The sequence below is a fragment of the Solenopsis invicta genome, chromosome 16 (genome assembly GCF_016802725.1).
Source record: "Solenopsis invicta isolate M01_SB chromosome 16, UNIL_Sinv_3.0, whole genome shotgun sequence".
Lineage (NCBI taxonomy): Eukaryota > Metazoa > Arthropoda > Insecta > Hymenoptera > Formicidae > Solenopsis > Solenopsis invicta.
In genome coordinates this window covers 25,357,539-25,378,033 of record NC_052679.1, presented here as the reverse complement: position 1 = coordinate 25,378,033, position 20,495 = coordinate 25,357,539, and the positions used below count along the sequence as shown (strand labels likewise).

Below are 20,495 nucleotides of genomic sequence, written 5' to 3'. Positions count from 1 at the left end.
AAAACACAATTTAATTTCACGGCATACGTATAGGTGAGAGCGACCTGTTTAGTATTCGCATCGCGTCACGGGGCCTGGATCGTCACGGATGGCCTACGCCTTTAGTCCCGTACTTTCCGCATCGCGTCTTCTTCCCCTTGCTCCTCCTTGGTCCTCCGCTTCGAGCGGAAGTCGGAATTTACTGAAGAGCCGGAGAGTGCCGAAAAGGCCGTGAGAGTCGTTCTATATTCTCCGATCTTATTTTCGTATCGCTAGGCAAATTTTCTGCGGGAATCCCAAGCACGTTGATCAGAGGGATACCTCGGCCTCGGCCTTCCGTCGCTCGTTCGTTCCTACGAGCCAGCAACCATCGGGGGAGCACTGAGTTATTACACCGGTCTTCCGCGGGCGGTCGTCGCGGAGGGCTGCTTCGCAGCGTGTCGGTCCCCCCCGGGGTGCTTTGCGAAGGACAAAGTGCTAGCATCACTCCGGCATTAATAGGCCACGAGCAAGTGACTTATGTAAAGTTTGACCAAGTTGGCGCAGCAATATGCCTCTTCGTCCTCGTTGTCGGTATTCTCCCCGTCTCTCCTCCGTCTTTCCTGAGGATCTGCGAGAGAACGATGGGCTGAATAACTCTCCGGAGGACACTTTGAGAGAGAGAGAGAGAGAGAAAATAGTCGCGGCAGCAGTATCCTCAAAACTTCCGCGTCCAGCGATACTGTATCTCTGCCCATTGGGCGGTGCGCGCGCGGTGGGTCGAATTGCAAGTGGAGATGAATTAAGTGTGTGCGCGCGCGCCCATGTACACGATTCGTGTTTTGCGAGGCGCGAGGAGAGGCGAGAGGATGCACGGTTATAAAGGTCGGGTCATATTTTAGTTCTCGCATTGTACTGACGGAATTGTAAGGGAAATAAATTATCGCGCCCGTGGGAATCACCGGGCGCCGCCGGCGACCACCGCGTTTCCTCGCGGTGCAACGTGCTGCTCGCGCAGACTCACCTCACCTTCGTCGAGAGAAGAGAAGAGAAGAGAGAGAGAAAGAGAGAGAGAGAGAGAGAGAGAGAGAGACAGCGAGAGAGCGAGACTCTGTGAGCTCGATGCCAAAGTACGACGGGATTACGCCCCCTTGACGCTGAAGTTACCGATAATCCTGGGAAACTATTCGCGATAATAGCGCGAGCAATTCAGTCGTTCGCGGCTGAATTATCGAGTTATTCTGAAACGTGAAGTTTTGTAAATTGAGAAGAGTCGGAAATTAGAAGTGAAACGATAGAAGTGAAACGACGCTTGCTAAATGTTTACGGAGGCTTTTGCAATTGGTATCTGATACAAAACGCAAGAAAGTTTTTCCTTAAAAGGTATTGATAGTATCTCTATAAAACTACATGGAGATTATTCTTTTTATTCATTTGCGTGTCGTCCAATATAATTGATCGAATTAATTTTCTTCGATACTTTTCTTTTCCATAATTAGTCTTGATATACAAAGCTAGAAAAATCAATAAAAAAATAATTAGAAATATAAACAAAAACAGAATTATAAAAATAATAATAAAGAAAATAAAAGAGCGTGATATGTACAACATAATTAAATGAAGAAAAGTATCAAGAAATGGTCGAGTAGGATTTTAATGATTAATGTTATTTTTCGCAACAAGTTTTTTGCATTGTTTAAAAGATGCTTATTAGGATCAGTATTATTAAATTAATTATCAATCAAATTTTAAAATATTATTGTACTATTTTGGTATAATTTAAAAAGTGTATTTCAAGAAAATAATTCCGCGCAGTTTGAAGAAAAAATAGAGAAATATACTATAATTTATACATTTCAATTACAAAATTATAAAATTTAAACGTCTTTTTTATAAGTCGTTGAAATATCTCATTGATTTTTGCTCTTGAAACATTCCATCTTTTCATGACAAAAGACTGAGCACCCACACAAGATCTAAAAGAAAAAAGTAAACAATCACGTACTTCATAGAAAAAGAAGTGTACAAATTTGCGTACTTGATACTAGTAGTTGCCTGTACATGTATGAGCGCACGCGCATATCTGTGCTGATGTTGGTTCGTGCAACAATTACGTGAGCATCAATATCACTTCGGAAGAAAAAAGAAGCGCCTTTGATCTTGCCTTTAATCCGCCAATATCAATTAACGTTTTTTTTCCGTCGTCGCGCGTCGCGTCGAGTAAATTCGAAAAGAGGGTTAAAAGAATCTTGAACGCGCGCGATGCGCGATCTGTTTCCTCCCTTTCGCATCCGACCAGAATTTCCAATTCTGCGAGTATTACTCCAGATTACTAGAGACCGACCGAGCACATTTTTTGGGATCCCCGATAATTCCGTAGAACGCGACGGAAGGGGATTAATTCGAGTGGCGGAACCGTATGACGTGTTCGTCACATTTTCGGGGTTATACGCGAGCGGAAAATGTGGCACCTGTGCCACACGAAATTGGATAGATAGTCCGCGTGGCTTTTATAAATCGTAGATACTTCCTGGAATTTATTGTCCGTAATAGCGATCGCGAGAGATCCATTCGAAAAAAAGAGGAAGAAGAAAAATGTGGGTATGGAGCGAAATTATCGGTCATTCAACGTGTATGAATTCCATTCGATTTCATCGTTTGTTCTTCGTGTAGAACGGATTCGTTATATCTTCTTCGATGATACTTGGCGCGAATTCTCAAGTCTCACTTACTGCTCGCGCAATCTCCCTGCGTTTCAAAATTTAGACGCGCAACCGTGCGCTATCGACAGTTCTTGTAACACACTGGCTTTTGACCGATCATTTCGAAAATATACGGGACAGATTGATGCATCGCATAACCGGCGCGCGCGCGTATCAAATGTCTCTATATTTTATATTTCGCGTTCGCCGAAAACTGTTGAATGCACAACGTTCCGAATCGGATAACGCCTAGTATCGTAACGTGTCAATAGCGATTCCACAACCTCGAGGAATTGTCGATTCGGGAATGCGAAATGACAGGTAGAAGTTTGACCCGCAGATATCACGGGTATCAATACTGATCGCGTTTATTCAAAATATTGATTCTTTTCTTTCTTTAATAAATGAAAAAAAAATATATAATAGGCATTCTTTTATTAAGTACCAGTATTTAGTAATTTACGGTATTTCTTCGTCTCTTGAAAGATTTATGGAAATATCTTATGCGGAATTATCTTATAATTAGTTGACTTTTCTCGGTAAAAATTTTACTTGGATTACCTTTTATTTTTATCATTTTCTGTAAATATTTGTTTTAAAATTAAATTTTCTTAAATAAATTGAAACACGAACGTTTAAAGTTTATTAACAGAGAGAAATAGAGAGAGAGAAAAATAGAGAATATTTCTTCAAATATTCCCCCTCAAATTAAAATTCTATTAAAGTTTGTTTAAAATATATAAAGTAAAGAATAAAATTCAAATTTCATAGTGATATAATTTGAAATGTTATTTGTAAAATTTTGCGCCGCTTCGGGGAATTGTCTCTTCCTCACAATCTTGTCTCACAACTGCGTCTTGCGAATTTGCTACAATGACTTTCGCGAACATTTCCCGTTAATGAAACCACGCTTTAGCGTCATTCGTGTCTTAATGGGGAGGGTAGGCTCCGCCGTCTCGTCGCGCAAACCGAGAATAATCTGCCTCCGGAGACGAGATCTGCAGGATATACGTACTTTCTCTCTCTCTCTTGTCCCTTCTAAAAGTGTCGCCGACACGTCTGGCGGGTACTGTCAAAGATCTCTCTCTCTCTCTCTCTCTCTCTCTCTGTGTGTGTGTCGTCGCAAATACGCGCAGTTTGTCACGTATATTTAGTGCGAATTTCTCGGCCGTTTCTCGCCCACGCGCTCACGCTCGTGATTTCCCCGCGGCGATAAACCCTACACGAATTTCTGTCTCTCTCTCTCTTTCAAAGCTCTTTTTCATCACGTATATACTATACCTGTCGTGCATCGGAACGTATTGAAGTGGTGAACGGTTATGACAGACGATTCAATACGGTCCAAAGCCGCTGTTCTGGCCCCTATCTTCGTGGATGATCTGCAACGAAAATATTAACAAAATACTCCGCCGCGCGTGATCATCGATATCGATCGCTCCTGATCGCGGCTCCACTCCGTGGAACGTTAAATTGAAAACCTTGGGGTTCAGAGCGCATGGCGCGTCCAAAAATCAATATTTGACGGATAACAGGGTTTCAACGGGGTAACGCTGGTATTCTTTCAAATATTTGAAGATGCTTCGTGCCATCAGATCAAAGACATTAAACAACCAATGCCCACACACATTTAAGACATGCTCTTTAAATTGTTATGTTATTAGAATTTAATTCAATAGCAAAACAATCACATCTCTCCAATCTTTCCGGCTAATCGAAAAATTGCAAATAAGAAGGAAAAAAAGTTTATTACATAATAATTTGTGAATAAAATAAAATAAAAAAAAATTACAACATTAATTCAATAGTTTTCTTCATTCTCCATTTCATTTTTCTAGCTTCTCTGAGCTGTTAGTTCATATACAATATTTTTCTTAACGTAGCTTTCAATGCTCCATTCTTTCTCTATGTTCTTTCTATACCCTCTAAGGCTTGTTTCTAAAAGTAGTGAATGCTTTAAAACGCAACGAGAAATGTTAGTCTCCAACATTAAGACATAATATTTACATTTCTCTGATGTTTCTACATGTTCGTGTGGAATTTCGATTATATTGACACTGAAATTAAAGATATTTAATTTATATTTGTATAAACTAAGTGTAAATATTTATTTTCGTCTTTTAGATAATACTGTTTAGATAATACTGTTTACCTAATAAAAGGTTTTACTATATGTATGTATAGGATAAACTGAAAAGAAAATTTCCCACTTTAAGCTTTTTTGTGCGAAATATATTGAAATACATTAATTTTTGGTTTTTAAAGGGAATGTACAATTGTGATAAATTCAATCGTGCTATTTTAACTCTTTGGTTAGCTATTTTTTCAAAAACCTTAAACAGTAAATTTTCACATCGTCATAGAGTCAAGTTTTAATATGGTCTTAAACTTTCTTGGTTTTTTTTTACAATTGTTCTTTTTTTTAATTTTAGTGAATGCTTGTTGAGAATTTAAAAATTTCATTATTAAGAAAAACTAAAAATTCGAAATAAATCCGCTCAAAAAACCTGTAAAGTTGTTTGATTTTTCTTTGGAGACATTTGAAAAATAAGATTTATACTACAATATGCTGGATTCCATACAAGGTTTACGTCAAAAGATAGTGGTTGAGCGCCATAGAATAACGGCGAAGATTTCTTGAAAAGTCCGCAACAGCATTGAACAGAAACTTTATTATTGCATGAGAGCTGAAGGACATATTTCGAACATGAGTTTGAACATTTCGAATCATTACACAATTTTATATTACTTTTAAATGCATTTTTAAAATTTGATAATAATTTATCACAAAGGAATAATTATATCGTTGATTCTGCATCCAGTGTATTGTAGGTACCTTTTTGTTTTATTGCGCACAACTAAAAATATGATAATTTTTTAGTTATGTCGTTGTTGCAGCATTGAATATATATTTTCATGAAAAGTTTACCCTTTTACATAGTATCCTTTTGAAATATATTTGAAATTACTTTCGATATATTATTTTGAACTTAAATTTTGATGGAAAAAATGTAATGTATGTAAAATACTAACAATATTAAATAAATTAAAAAGACAACAAAAATATAATTTTTGCTTCTATTATAATAAATTACTGCATTCTTCATTTAGTATTACTGTCATTGCATTTTACACGTGGTGTAGCATAGCAATAATAGGAAAACGTAAATGCTTGTTTTCCAATGGACAGTATCACTTTTTATAATATATGAGCGTAATCGCTCACACCAAGAGACACCGCTGGCGCAAGTTTTACGTCATCGTAGACGCGGCATTTAATTTCTCGACCGTGTCTTAATCGTCTTTCTCTTCCGGCAGCTACTTTTGCGCGCGAACGCAGACGGAAAATTGGGGCTTAAATTTCCGCGCGCGTGCATGCAAACAGGAGAGAGAGAGAGAGAGAGAGAGAAAGGAAGAAGTCGTGGAGAGTTAATTAGCGCAGAAAGCGCAATGCCGTTTTTGCCACCTTCCTTCAAAACAGCAGCGGGAGTTCGGTTTTAGAGCCCCCTTTTTCTTCGCTGCGTACGATAATTTATAATTAATAAGCGTGGAGGCTCGCCTTACCTTTTTCATTATTTTAAATCAGCTTGTAACGGAAAGTGAAAGAGCTCACTATAAAAACTAATTTACATAATACGCGTTCATTGTTCATTCGATCTAATTACAATAAAGTTTTCTGAAGCTAAATCAAACAATTCTTTTATTTAATCGGAATATTAATATCACTTCAATATAAATATAAATATATACTTTTAAATATTAAAAGATCAAATTTAATCAATTCCGCAAATTAACATTTTGTTAGTTTTAATTCTTATGTGTGCCGGAATTTAATACAAAATATGTAATTAAAAAAAAATTACTATCTAAACTCATTTTTATGATTGAATTGTTAGTTTCAAAATAAACGATGTTTATATTAATGTATTCATCTGGTAAGTAATAGACTAAATTTGAATAAAATTTAATACGCTTCTAAATTGTTTAACTCGATTATTTTAATTAAATTAATGATGTTTTGAGTAGGAGCAGTGGCGACATAAAAATGATTAAAAAATGATTTAAACATATTGGTACAATTTGACATTTCAAATTTAGATGACAAGACAAAGAATGTGTGCCGTCGTTTGTATTAATTATTTCATATAAATAAATATAATTACAAAAAAGATTTAAAAAATATAATATGTGATATAAAATGATGAAAATTACAAATAAACGATTTCTCAATTAAATGGACAATTTAGTAGTTCAATTGATCGAGTTATAATACTTTATCGCGTACATGTACTGCAGCATCGAACATGATTCAACCATTATTACTACACGTTACTCTCTATCTCTCCTTTCCTCTTTTAGTTTATTATATTACGATGTTTTCATCTATTCGTGCATAATACATAATGGAATACGCAATGAAAGAGGGAGTGCGTGCGTTGATGCAAAATACGGGATGAAATTGAGATCGTAATAATACTGGCCATCGTGGATAAATCTCTGATAAACTTTGACATTAATTCAATAATAGTAATGGCTAGTCCGCGTTATTTTAGCGCGCTGCATGTCGAAAATGAATTATGCTTTACGCTCACGTTCGGGCTCTGTTCCTCCGTGTATTTATCGTATTAAAATAATTCCCATATAATGCCATATGGCGCATTAATCGCAAGTATAACCCATAAAATGATAACCTATTCACTCACGAATGACACAATTTGTAGCAAAAATAAAATTTATTCGACGAAATCGAGATCTAAAGCACGACCGACCGTGATTATCCAGTCTCTTCCCCTAATTTTCTTTTTTAAATTTTAGGCTAGTTAACAATTTGTCATTACGTGTGATTGAGCCGCTTAATGACTTTTAATCGTAAACGCAATCACTTAGCCGTTGTTTATTTCCTTTGATTTCTACGGCAATTGGGCCGCGGCGTTAAATAACGGCGCGAGCAGCTTTGAGTCTGGATTATACGAAGCTGATCCCGGATTATAAAAGAGACCGGATAATATTCGCAACAACGTCATGCCATTCCCGGCGCTTTTATCTCTATATGAAAACTGCTTTCTCGCACAATGTGAAAAATCCAGTTGATAGCCCTACGACGACAGACGAATGTAAAGCGCAAAGCCATAAAGCATTTACGTGAGTGCGGGGACGGATCGTGGATTCTCTCTCTCTCTCTCTCTCTTTTCTCTCTCGATGAGCGAGAGAATACCAAATGGTAGATCGCGAGCCCATTGTTGACGCAATTCTTCGGCCGGTTGTAAAACGTTGCTCATACGCTACGTTTGTCCGTGTAACGCGACGTCGCGATTGTTATGCATTTATTTGAGTTATTATTTCATTGCTATAGCTCCGTGATTATGATACGGCGTATATGTGACGTTTTCAAAATAGGATAGTTCTATTCTTCTCTCTCGAAAGCAATACGCTACCATCGCAAAAATGTCGATGAAATTCGATATCGCAGAGACTATGCTTGGCATTGGAAAATTGCGAAAATAACTTAGGCAGTTTGTGCGGTATTATCTGCATCCGCATGAGTAGCCTCGAGGGAAATTATGTATTCTCTCGTAACGTAACGCGCTTATGACGCACGTATGTATAATATATTGATAATAGGAACATCATAGAAAATCATTTCATGCTATAGATTATTAAAATTTATTATCATAATCCGCAATTATAACAGAATAGAAATTACTTGATAATTTAAACTGTTATATATATTCTATATTATCGTATAATTAATATGATTTAATAATGTAATTTAATGTACAATTTTTTAATAGTTATAGGAGAGTTGAACGAATGATTTTTTTTACGCGACAATGTCACGCTTTGCTTATTTTAAAATCACGAAACAACATTAAGAACACCCTGCCAAATTTCAAAGAGTCAAAGAGCTGTAACAATATTTTTCGTTTTTTGCTTAAAAAATACGCGCGAATATGAGAATTGAAACGAGTCGCAACAATTAAAAGCGTTTACACAAAACCCGAATGGCAAAATACAAAAGCGAACGTCGTTACGCGTACGTCGTATTGTTCACCATAAAAATATCGCAATTAAAGTTGAATCCCCTCCAGGTTCATTTTTCGACGTGTACGTCGAAACGGGCGATTTCACGATCGGGATCCAATCGCATAATGTATAAGGAACAACGTGCCGAGATCCGATGGATTTTCTGCCGGCTTGGCCTAGCCGGATCGCGGATAATTCGAGTGGATCAAATCGGCTGCAATTTACTCGTGGCCTTAAGCCCATTTATACATAGATGCGTCCCGGAGCACGGCACTCGGAACGCCGCGTTAGAGAACAGCCGAATGCTACAAATGGATCTGCATGGAGTGATCTGTACGAGCGAACGTGGGGACGTTCCTCTCCAGCACGCGCAGATTGCACCGTGCATACGCCGCATTAGAAGCGTTCGAATGCGGCGTATTCCGAGCGGACATTTTGAACGCCCGTCCCGATCTGCTTCTAAAGCCGCAAAGACCTCCTCCCCCCATCCTCCATACAAGAGACTACTCTCTTCCCTTTTCCGCAAAAGGCTTTATTCGAAAATCGCTATTTGTCATAATGAATATTTATATAAAGCTTATACAGAGAAGCTTATACCAACGCACACACACACACACACTCTCTCTCTCTCTCTCTCTCTCTTTCTTGTTTATAATTTCACTGAATATCATAATTTTAACGCGATTTCTCTCGCGAACAGTAATGATTTCGCCGAGTATCATCTTTCCGTGCAGTCCTTTGATTTTCAATATTCTAGTATTTTACAATACTGAAATTCTCATCTTTTGTAAGAATATTCAGGAATATAGAATCTATGTCACGAGGTGTGAACGATAACGGCTTTAACGATACATTTTAAGATCGATGGAGAACTTGGATAATTCGAGGCGGTCTTTGCAAATTCGATACCGAGACTGAATTCATTGGAACGACATGTCGGTCGTATAATCGGCGCTTCAAATGCTCTCCCTGCTTTGAATTTCCTCTAAAGTGCGCTAATATGCATACAACTGGTATGAGAATTCGCTCAGCTTGCGCTACAAATAAATCGTTTTAATCATGCGCTTCACAGAGGTATTAATTGAATTTGCTTATGCAACTTTCAACGTTTTAATCAATGCCTGAATGTACTTTTGTATTTGATGCTCGTAGGCCAAGTAACACAAGTTACGCAGTGCAAGTTTATTCGAAACAATGAATTTGAGTTTACGGCACGCTTACGGAGATTTTTTTTAATATAAACAAATTAAGTGCTATTCGTCTGAAGGAAAATTATAGTTGCATACATCCTGAATGCAGTTTCATGCTGTATTGTTTTTGTTTGCAGTGGTCGTTGTATATTTGCCCGCACGTTGCTAAAAGCAGCCGCTATAAATTTTGCCAGCGGATATATCTACGGTAGAATTTATAGCGATGTAAAAACTAGATATCTCCGATTTTTACGAAATTGGGCTACGCGATAGCGGGCTACACGCGCGAACTACGTGGTGCGCCGGAGACGCAAATAACGCGCGAGAGGACGAATCTAATTAGTGCGCCGTAATATGGATGTTTATCTGCTTGTTTTAATTAATGATGCACCCGCATATTATTTTCCGTGCAGTTGCGTTTCGGTCGCGCGCGTGCGCGTGGCTTTAGCATTCTGAAATAGCGTCCGCTTTTATGCAGATCCGTAATAACATATAAGCGTAACTCTGGATTAGTTTCCTCCAGTATTCCCTCTTATCGCGAGTTCCATCTTCCTTTTATCGAATAATATAATACGATTATGATACGTAATTTAGACGATTGCATCAATCAGTCACGCGTCAGTGTATATATGATGAGCAAAAGCGATGAACATGTAATATTGGATACTGAAGGAATAAATGTTATCATTTTTTACCTCTCCTCGTGAATGCGAAAACGTTTGCTTCTTTCGTGGAAAAGGACGCCGCGCGTAGTTCGTTTTTCGCTCATGAATTGTAGATTATTTTATTATCGCCACGTTGCGCGTCGTTTAATAGATCGTGCAATTTTCAATGCTGCAGGAGCTACACACAACGGCTTACGCGGCACTTCCTTAGGATAAGCGTGCATTCTTGATCGCGCACATCTATCAATATTGGAAATATTATGCATTGAATGCAGCCGCCGCTGTCCAGAAAGGAGGAACGAAGAGAATGCACAATGGATAGCGCGCGAATTCCTGAGAAAATCGATGAGGTACCTTTCAAAGCGATCGTCCGCAAATTACTTGAAGCTCATTGTGACTCGAAATTGATGAGGTCGTGGACGCGCGAACGCGGGTACGTATATACGTACACACGTACACACCCACACACCCACGCACACACGTAGACACGACGAGGGAACGAGCGGAATAACGAGAACGACGATTGGCCGACTTGTCGGAAAAAGTGCAACGGAGGAGGCTGACGAGCAGGAAGTTTGCGGGCATTAAGTTTTTGCGCCGTCAGGGCGAAATACGAAGAAAGTCGTTCCTCTCGTTTCTGCTCGTCCACCGACAAGCGCGCGGTGTCTTATCGTCAATGAAGGGTTGTACGGCCACCGGCGTATAACGATATGCCGTTAATAGGAGACGCGATATCTGATGGTAGGGAGTTTGCGTTAACTACGACTGTGTAGTAGTACCGCCGCGGAAATATCCGATAAAACCGGCCAAGACAAGAAATAATTAGTGCCCGTCCATTTCTGGAATGCGAGAGCTAAGGGGGAGTGAGTCTCTAAGCTAGCTGTTAGAGAGGAAAGGTCGTTAGGGCTTTGATACGAGTTTCAACAACACCTAACAAAGTAATAAGCGTGAGGAACGGAAAGCCGCTTGTGCCCCGACTCGACATTTATACATTTAATTGACTGTCCTCTGCAATCGGCGCGTAAACACCGGCAAATTGCGGCACAAAAATGAACGTGCAACTTTGTGTCTATTATGATACTTGTGTTTATTAAGACATCTTATGTTATAAACGTTTGATTAAAAATTTTCATTACTATTTCATTCTGTTTGTTTCGTATATAATAAATTTTATTATGCTGTCCTTAATTTTTTATTAAAAATCTTTTACTACCTCATTTAATATAGGGTTTATTTTATCAACGGCTCTTTCTCTTTCTATGAGTAGTGAACAACGTTGAAGCAACGTTTAACAAAGAAATTTTATGATCACTTACTTTTGAATAACGAGGTACGAGCACTGAAGCGAACAGCAGATGCAGCACGAACGCGTGCAGCACCATGGCGAAAGTTAACGTCAGTGATGTTAACCCTTTAAGGCATATGCCATATATCGTGCATATGGCTCCTAGTTTCCGCTCTCTGCCTACTCCGGCATACGTCAACCCGCCTCTCTCGAGATTTCATTTCCTCTAATTTTCAAGAGAGAAATGCCAGAAATTAACGTATTATACGTACAATATGTCATAAAAAGAGTATTATTGTATTATTTGCTGACATTTACAAATTTTACAACTATTATTATTAAGTCAAATATGTGTAAAAAAAATAGAATAGAAAAACGTACAAATTGTATACATATACGATGGAATATATGTAAAAATGCAAAAAATAGATGTATTAAAGGTAGAAACGAAAAATGATGTTGATGAATACTTGTTTATAAATTTCCTTGTGAAAAATATAATAATTGTCTTGTTCTTAAAAAATAAAATTCTATTGCAAATATAATTGAGTGATACGCGAAGGTATCACAGTATTTGACAGCAAATGCGCGTTTGAGTATTTCCCTTTGATCACGAGTCAAACAAGAGGTAACTAAAGGAGCCCTGCGTTCATGATTGCGGTCTGATGCTGACAAACGACTGCAATTGCGGATTGCTGAAATGCAAGCAGCGATACAAGCGAACGATACATGTGCGTACAGCATCATGTTTGATCTGCGTTTCTCATCCGGGCACGTCCACTGCTTATGCACTCAGAAGATACAAAGCAAACAACTGGGAACGTAGAACGCACCACTTCATTATCGTATTTGATCGCGTGAAACCAACGGCTATCGGTAGATCAGCAAACGGCACGATATATTCGAACACAATTATCGCCGCGTACGTGTGCAATCTTTATTTCGCGTGTTTCAAAATTTGACTTTTATCTTGTGTGCGAGCCTCGAAATTTGATTTTTATTTCGTAAACCTTGAAATTTGATCAGGCCCACGTCAACGAGATGTGTATCGATTCTTAACAAATATCTTAAAAGAAGCAGATACTAATTTTCAGAAAATTATTCAAGCTTTTTTCTTATTTTGTTAAAAGTTTTATTTACGGAGAATTTTAAAAGTTTGATTTATAGAACTTTTTTCCACAATTACCCATCGTATTAATTTCAATGAATTTTATAGGACTTGCTAACTATTTTGTCTAGTTTTTGCACTTTCTACGTCGCTTCGTCTCTTCAAAAGAGTGTTCGGTAATTTAATTCCAATAAACTGTCGATGGTTTAGCAGCATCGCCTTTGCCTTGCTCGAAACTTTCAAAGAAGCGTAACTACTTTTATGAAAGAGACACTCCTTTGTCTCTCCTTCTGTTAACGCTAAATAAACGCGAATTAAAGGAAAAATTTTTTTATGAGTCTTCTTTTTATGAGATCTCTTGTGATCACTTTTTATACAAATATAAAATACATAAAATGCATATAAGATGTACGTTGTGTGTGTATATATATATATATATATATATATATATATATATATATAAAGAGAGAGAGAGAGAGAGAGATAACATACATAAGATGTACATTATACACATGGAGAGAGTATAGTTATCTAATACGTCATCTATAATAAATCACATCTTATTAATTTTTTTCTTATTATTAAATGAGCGACATTTAATAATAAAAATTTTAAATAAACAAATAATAAAAAATATAGACAAAAATTTTCAAATTACATACACACCGTTATTTTTTTATTCGTTACAATTTTATGATAATTGTTTATTTATCGATTATTTACTGTATTATTTATCATTTTATGACTACATAATTATTTCTATAGCCATAAAATGATGAAACAAATCTACCAAATCTATATGTAATAAACTAAATACGTAATAGTGAATATATTAAGTATGACTTTTTAGATAAATATTATTACAAGTTAAATATTTTTTATTTATACGTATAAACTTTCTATCGGTTGATATTGATTGATCAAGAGTAGTAGTTAGTCATTACAAGAGCTCAGTGCAGGAGATTTCGCATATTGAAGAGCACATATAGAAGCAGTAATCGAGGACCCAACGCGCGTGTACAAACAGAGAGTTCCGTCTTAACTAATCGGACAAAGGGAGTACGAGTCTGATGAAGCATTGTTGGCCATGTCAGGATGTACGATATTACGAAGAGACGTAGAGTCAATCACAGATCTGGTGATGTCGCAATAAAAAGAAAAAAGAGCGACGGAAGATCATGATAGTAACGACTCCTCTCGACGTGGACACACTGGTGACACTCGAACGAAGCGGTTGTGCACTAAATTCTCTTTCGCATCCGCCGTCCCCTTTTGTTTCGCCCGTCATCCGGCAAACACCATCAGCGCGCACATTATAAGCTTCCACGTCAATGTCGCGTTAATTCTCGCAATCGCGACATCCATAGCAGAAAGCTTTCGTTCGGAAGCCGCGTTAAAATCGATAACGAGTCCATTGTTGAAAGTTCACCGATGTCGGCTTTCGTTGCTTTTAGGATCGCCGGGTAATTTTTCGCGTTAAAGAATTCACGACTGCTCCTCCCGAAGGCGCGAGCGTTAACACAGAACCAAGATGGAATGCATTCCGCGAGGTATTTTTAAAATACGCGTCCACGTAGTGCTCGACGGCATTGTCGTCGAGAATGTTCTTCGTGACGTGCGACAGCTCACTGTTTCAGTCTCGGTATCAGCGTGCAAATTAAGGGGATGCATCTCACCTGTATAGGTCCCGGAAAAGTTTTAAATTGAAAATGTGTTAATATTTATATTTTTCGTATAAAAATAAATACCAAAATTATATATAAATACAATAACCACAGAACAACATATTTTTATTTAACGATATATTTTTCTAGTTTATTTATTCCATTTTCTATTATTTTTTAATAACAAAGTTTATTTATTTATTTGAGGAATAATTAATTTCTGTATCGCAATAAAATTTTGTATAAATCGTTTTGAATACTTAAAATATTTTTCCATAATAATTAAGATTTTAATCATTATTTTTTTAGATCAAGGTATTAAGTAAAAAAATAATATAAATAATCTATAATAATTTTATTTATATATAGTTATATTTATTATACTTTTATATGAAAAGTATAAATATTATATTAGCATTTTCAATTTTAAACTTTTTGCGCGCGAGAGAGAGAGAGAGAGAGAGAGAGAGAGAGAGAGAGAGAGAGAGAGAGAGAACTATACGAGTAATACATTTTTAAGCATCACGAATGAAATCTCTGTGGCACTACGTTTTGTGAAAGATGACAAAAAACAGTCGTCAATATCAGTATTCGATATCGAAGCTATTCCTTTCCTTCAAAGGAAGAATTACCAATCTTGTCGAGCACATTTCGCGTTTCGAGTAGAATGACGCGCTAAGCGACGTGGGAGATAAACGGAATCCTTGTAAGAGAATCGGGCAGATAATCCGTTGACATTTTAGAAACCCTCCTTCGCTCCCTATCTCGCCGCAAATTAAAACTCATCCCGTCCGCGCGTCGCGTTTCCCAGTGGTAGTCGCTGTAACGATGCGCCGCGGCCGGGCGCATCGATCTTCGGCGCGGATATCTCTCTCTCTCTCTCTCTCCCGTGCAAGCTCTTTGAATTATTTTTCCGCGGCGGGGCATGCCGTAATCCGACCTTAAAACACCCAAAGCACCGACGATAACTCGCCTGTCAAAGAACGCCCTTGCCCAGCGTCCGACCCTCGAAACCACTTTCTTGCCGTTATTTCCGCCGCACTTATCCAGCGCGCGCGTACTTCACTACCTCGTCAAAAGTCTGCGCGCGACTCGCGGAAACCCCTTTGTGATCGCGCGCGCGCTCTTTCAAGATTCTCGTCCAGCAGCCGTGTGACGTGGATGTCAAAGTACTTGGCGAAATAAATGAGACGGCGCGTCGGTATAAGGGAAAAGGTGAAAACGCGTCTTGTTTAAAAACTCTTGCGGAAACGTACCGGGGCGAATGTATGCGGATTTTAAATCCGCTTATGCCTCGCGAGGTTTCTTCCTTTTTACCGGGTTTTTCCCCAGTCTCTCGCGAGCGACGAGAACGTTGCTAGTTATGCGTCCCGAGTTCTGGCAAACTTTTCAATGTCGCTCCCCAACTTTACGCTTGCCACTTTCGCCTCCGAGAGAGTAGGGGTTTGAAAGAGACGTCGCGCAGACGGGGGAGGACGTATCATATCCGATTATATAATTCTTCGCCGCTCGCGCAATGGCTCGGAGTGACTCGATATATTGAATTAGGAGTCGGATAGTCCGGACGCTTCTTCCGCTCGAGGCGCGCCCCTGACAATTTTGCAGTCTAACGCGCCAATAAACGACAGAGCTTAATCTTCGTCGCTTGTGATAAATGATTTCACGCTCCTGAAAGTACACAACTTAAGGTCGTCGCGACCCGTGAGAAATTCGATGGTGCTGCCGCGTGTTTACGTTGTCAACATTATATAATCCTGACACCGCTAGTGCATCACTCCTGGACGCTTATTTCGCACGAATGCATCGCAAAAGAAGAATTTTCATAAGAGTCTTTACAGGTGCGCATTTCGGATGTTTCGCATTATGTGTTCATAGTTTATAGCTGCATCTATTTCATGTTTTAGAAGCCTATTCAATTTATAATATATAAGCGGATGTTGGCAAATAATATATGGTGATAAATGTTTACAAAAAGCTTGTCGATTCGTTGAAAAGTAAATAAAATTTCTATAAATATTTTTGCGCTTATTAATAACTTTATCAAAATAATTTTGCGTTTCGCAATGCGAGAAACACAGAAAAACTATTAAATTCAAAATAATCGTTCTACTCGATCATTGTTTTATAAACATGAAACTATATTTTTATATTTACTTATGATAATCTTGCTTATATATAAAATTTAATTTTTTTCGTAAAGTTTGATAATCTTAAAATTTCAGCAAAGTATTATGTTTTTCTTTCAATATTATAATAGTTGTTTTGAAAAAGCAACATTGTCCAATAACAATAATATTAGAAAATGTTGATTCTTTGAAGAAACTATTATTTTTTATTTAATTTTTTTTTTTCAAGTTAAGAAATATATTATTAAAATATTTTTTTATTGATAAAACTATACAAAGTTTCTTCACGTAAGCAAGTTATGTTTGTGTAACACTGTATAGTGACATTTCAATATTCTTTCAAAATAAAGATATTTTTAAAACAAGAATTAAAAAGATTTCTTTTATCTGCGAAGAGAATGTAAAAAGGATGTTAACGATAAAAATAAAACACAAAAGTCTACTGTGTACATTTATTGGTGAGAAATCGACCAAATGATCATTAATAATACAGAGCGCATCTTGTACGCGCAAATGTGCGACTACAGAACAGTATTAAGACTGGGGTGTTACGAGTGGGGCCGGACTCTGCGCGCGACCGTTAACTCAGCACGTCTGAATAAAATATAAACGGAATTAGCCAGTGCTAAATACTCCCGGAGGTCTAACTCAAGTACGTACACGTAATTTCCTTTGTAACGAGAATCCATTGGTTGAAAGAGAGAGAGAGAGAGAGAGAGAGAGAGAGAGAGAGAGAGAGAGAGAGAGAGAGAGTTAATTAATATGGATACTAAAAGAAGTCCTGACTGCCTCCGAAAACGAATATGAGAAAGAACACACAAGAATAAAGGTGTACGGTAATTGTTCCTCGTTATAATATTATGCGAATGAGCATACAAACGTCCGCCTTTGACTCGTCACCCTGTCCGGAATCAGGTGTACAAAGTTGAGTTATACAGACGACGCGTCATTGGTGAACAGTTTCGCACTTATTCGCGATAAAGCGGTAGTCGTGCCGGCTCAGAAACTCGTGATCGATATCGCGCGAGAATGCAGCGAGGTTTTAAAAAGACTGATTAAAGGTGTAATTACGGCATGGAACGCTTTTTCGCGTCCACGTGATATCGAATATTTCTAACGTCGCTAGATGATAGATCGGTCGAGAGAAGCGCGTAAACAATTTTAAAAATTAATTTTTTTTAAGATATGCATTTTTCCTTTTTCATTCTTCACGCGTACCATCGTGTGTGCAGCTGCGGCTGCAGTGTCCCATTTTTGCCGTGGCGCCGTTCTCGCGTCGACGAATTTTTCATTATAACCTAGAATTAATATTTCTCTAGGAGAAAATTGTTGAAACATTGATATTTGTTAAATTGCAAGCTATTGAAAATAAAATGTTTCTTCAGCGAAGAGTTTCACGAAAATGCAAATATATCAAACTTTATTCTTTGCAGAATTTCAAGAGTGAAATTTCAAAGTTTTACTTCACTGCTATTTTAATTGAAGGACTAATTAGAAACGTTTAAATATTGAAAATTAGATGTACAAGCTGACGACCTGTGCCTAGACACCTTTGTTAATGAAAATTAAACTCTAAACTCATCAAAAGAATTTAACATAAAAGCTTTACGCGTTATGTCGATTATTTTAAGATCTTACGATTATCTTAAGCTTCTCTTAAGCGTAGCCTTCAGAAGTGGCAGCGACGCAATAAGTGCATAAAATACTGTTAACGATGAATCATCACTGAACGTATCACGCGTATGAATCGCATACTGGTTGATCGCGCGAATATCTTTGACCTAAATCTACTCTTCATTATACTCTTCTCCGCGTGCACCGAGCAAAAAGTTTCAGTCGGATCTCCATCTCGAAGCTCAAAGGACGCTATACGTACGTATTGGGGATACGCCCTGGACTATTCCAAAAGGGTTTGAGGGTTCGTGCGGGCACGAATGACGTCAAAAGCCGGATTGTTCTCCGCCCGCGTTTGACTTTGACGCGATGAGTATGACATTATCTGTCGGCGTAATGAGAAACGCGCGAGCCAGGCGCTCGATATAGACGAAAACACGGGGACGCCCAGTTTGGGACGACCTGGTGTTGGTCCGTCGCCGCGCCGGTGACGGAGTGCAGTGCCCTCCGAGCACACCATCGTCGTCATCGTAGTCGTCGTCGTCGTCGTCGTCGTCGTCGTCGTCGTCGTTGTTGGTCGCCGTCTCGCGCCGTCTCGCCTGAGGAGATATTCATAGAAGAGGAAACTTCAGGGAACTTGGGGGCTATTCGTGGTTTCCCATAAATGCGCGAGAGATGAGACGACAAGGGGGGAGGGGGAGAGAAAGAGAAAGAGAGAGAGAGAAAAATGATGGCTGATGGAGGAAGCGTCGCGGTATTTTTAACCCGCAGCTCGCAAAAAGTCGGCATATTTATAGAAACGGTTAGCAGCCGGCACACAGCACTCTCTTCGTTTTGTCTACCAATGGCAACGGTAATGCTCTTACGTGTCGGTGCGCAAGGTGCGGACTGTTACGAGAGACGTAACGTTACACCCACCGTAACGGCCCGGCGCTCTTATGGATATTCATGGGACGTTCATGCACCGACTAAAACGTATGTGAGGACGATTTGAGCGTATTATTTGCATAACGCACGAGCGACGTCTGTTTTCGATTATTACCGGATATCGCCGGAGGGAATGGACATGGAGTGAATATTTTCGTCGTAAGATATCGTGTCTCTCTCGAGCTTTGCAACGTGCGTTTGTGAGCACAAAGCTTAAAATTACATGCAGATTGATCGGGCCACTTTTAATTCGCCAATTTGATCGATATTCCGCGCTACGTGATCGTAAAACAGCTTTGATAGAAAGTCTGATATAAATATTTATACCTATATACCTATATCTGTATATACAAGTATATATTTCTCAGGCACTTCTCGCCCTCTTCCTCCATTTATTTGATTGCCGCTTTGAGAATATATTCTCTACGTGTCTATCATGCATAGAAACTTGCAGAATTTCCGAGATATCCTCTTGACTGTACCGCGAAGCCTCAGAAGGTTCATTTACATTTTAGTTAACGCATAAACTTTGCATGAGAATCGAAACGGAGTTTGCGTACCTCCATCAAATCAGTGTGTCTCTTTCCATCCGCAATCTTACGAATAGCAATCAACCTAAACGCACGGGGCCACTAAGAAATAGATGATATATTCATGCAAATCAGGGAATAATTAACAAACACTTCGGAGATAAGAATACTCAGTTCCGTACATAATACTATCTAAATATCATTAAAAGCTGCGCGATGCATCTCGCAACGTCGCTTCCATGATAGACAAAGAGAAGATAGACGTAGAGTTCACGACGGCGAAATGTGGTTAATGCACACGACAGAGGTCATTCGAGTCACGTATTACGTTTTTTCCTCATGAGTCCATTAGCTCGGGTGCAAGAAAACAAGGATAATTATTAAGGGGCTATTTCATTAGCTCTGGTTAATTGTCTTTATCGACGTAGCAGGCGGCCTTAATAACCGAAGGAATTCCGCTTTCTTTGGCGGCAGCCTGGAAAGGCAGCCTCTTAGAAAATAAACAAGAAATTTGGCGTTATGTGTTCTGCTTCTCTTCTCCGTGTTCTCGTTGCACTGCCTGTACACTTTAGGAGCACTTATGAACACTTAACGCAAGAAGCAACACGATATGACACGTGTATGTGCATGCACTGTAAAGTGGCATGAGATATCGTATGTATAAGGAGGAGGAAATATTGCCCGACTTACATATGCATATGGCTT

The 20,495-nt window shown here is 38.5% G+C and overlaps 1 protein-coding gene and 1 long non-coding RNA gene across 8 annotated transcripts in view; one reads left to right on the top strand and one right to left on the bottom strand.

Annotated features, from left to right (window-relative positions):
- Positions 1-20,495, bottom strand: part of LOC105193845 (protein artichoke) — an 84,933-nt gene that overhangs the window by 37,611 nt on the left and 26,827 nt on the right. Inside the window, exon 2 of one of the 5 annotated variants that reach the window (XM_039459051.1) lies at positions 11,853-12,047. The exons of the other annotated variants lie outside the window; for them this stretch is intronic. Coding sequence (XP_039314985.1) covers positions 11,853-11,918 — 66 coding nt within the window. The 5' untranslated portion in view covers positions 11,919-12,047. The remainder of the gene's footprint in view (positions 1-11,852; positions 12,048-20,495) is intronic. 5 annotated transcript variants of the gene reach the window in all.
- Positions 5,690-20,495, top strand: part of LOC120356875 — a 66,212-nt gene continuing 51,406 nt past the window's right edge. The window contains exon 1 of one of the 3 annotated variants that reach the window (XR_005576607.1): positions 5,690-10,969. This is a non-coding gene — a long non-coding RNA (uncharacterized LOC120356875). Of the gene's footprint in view, positions 10,970-15,043; positions 17,372-20,495 lie in introns of those variants that run through there. The other 2 variants (XR_005576608.1, XR_005576602.1) reach the window with 2 other exon arrangements.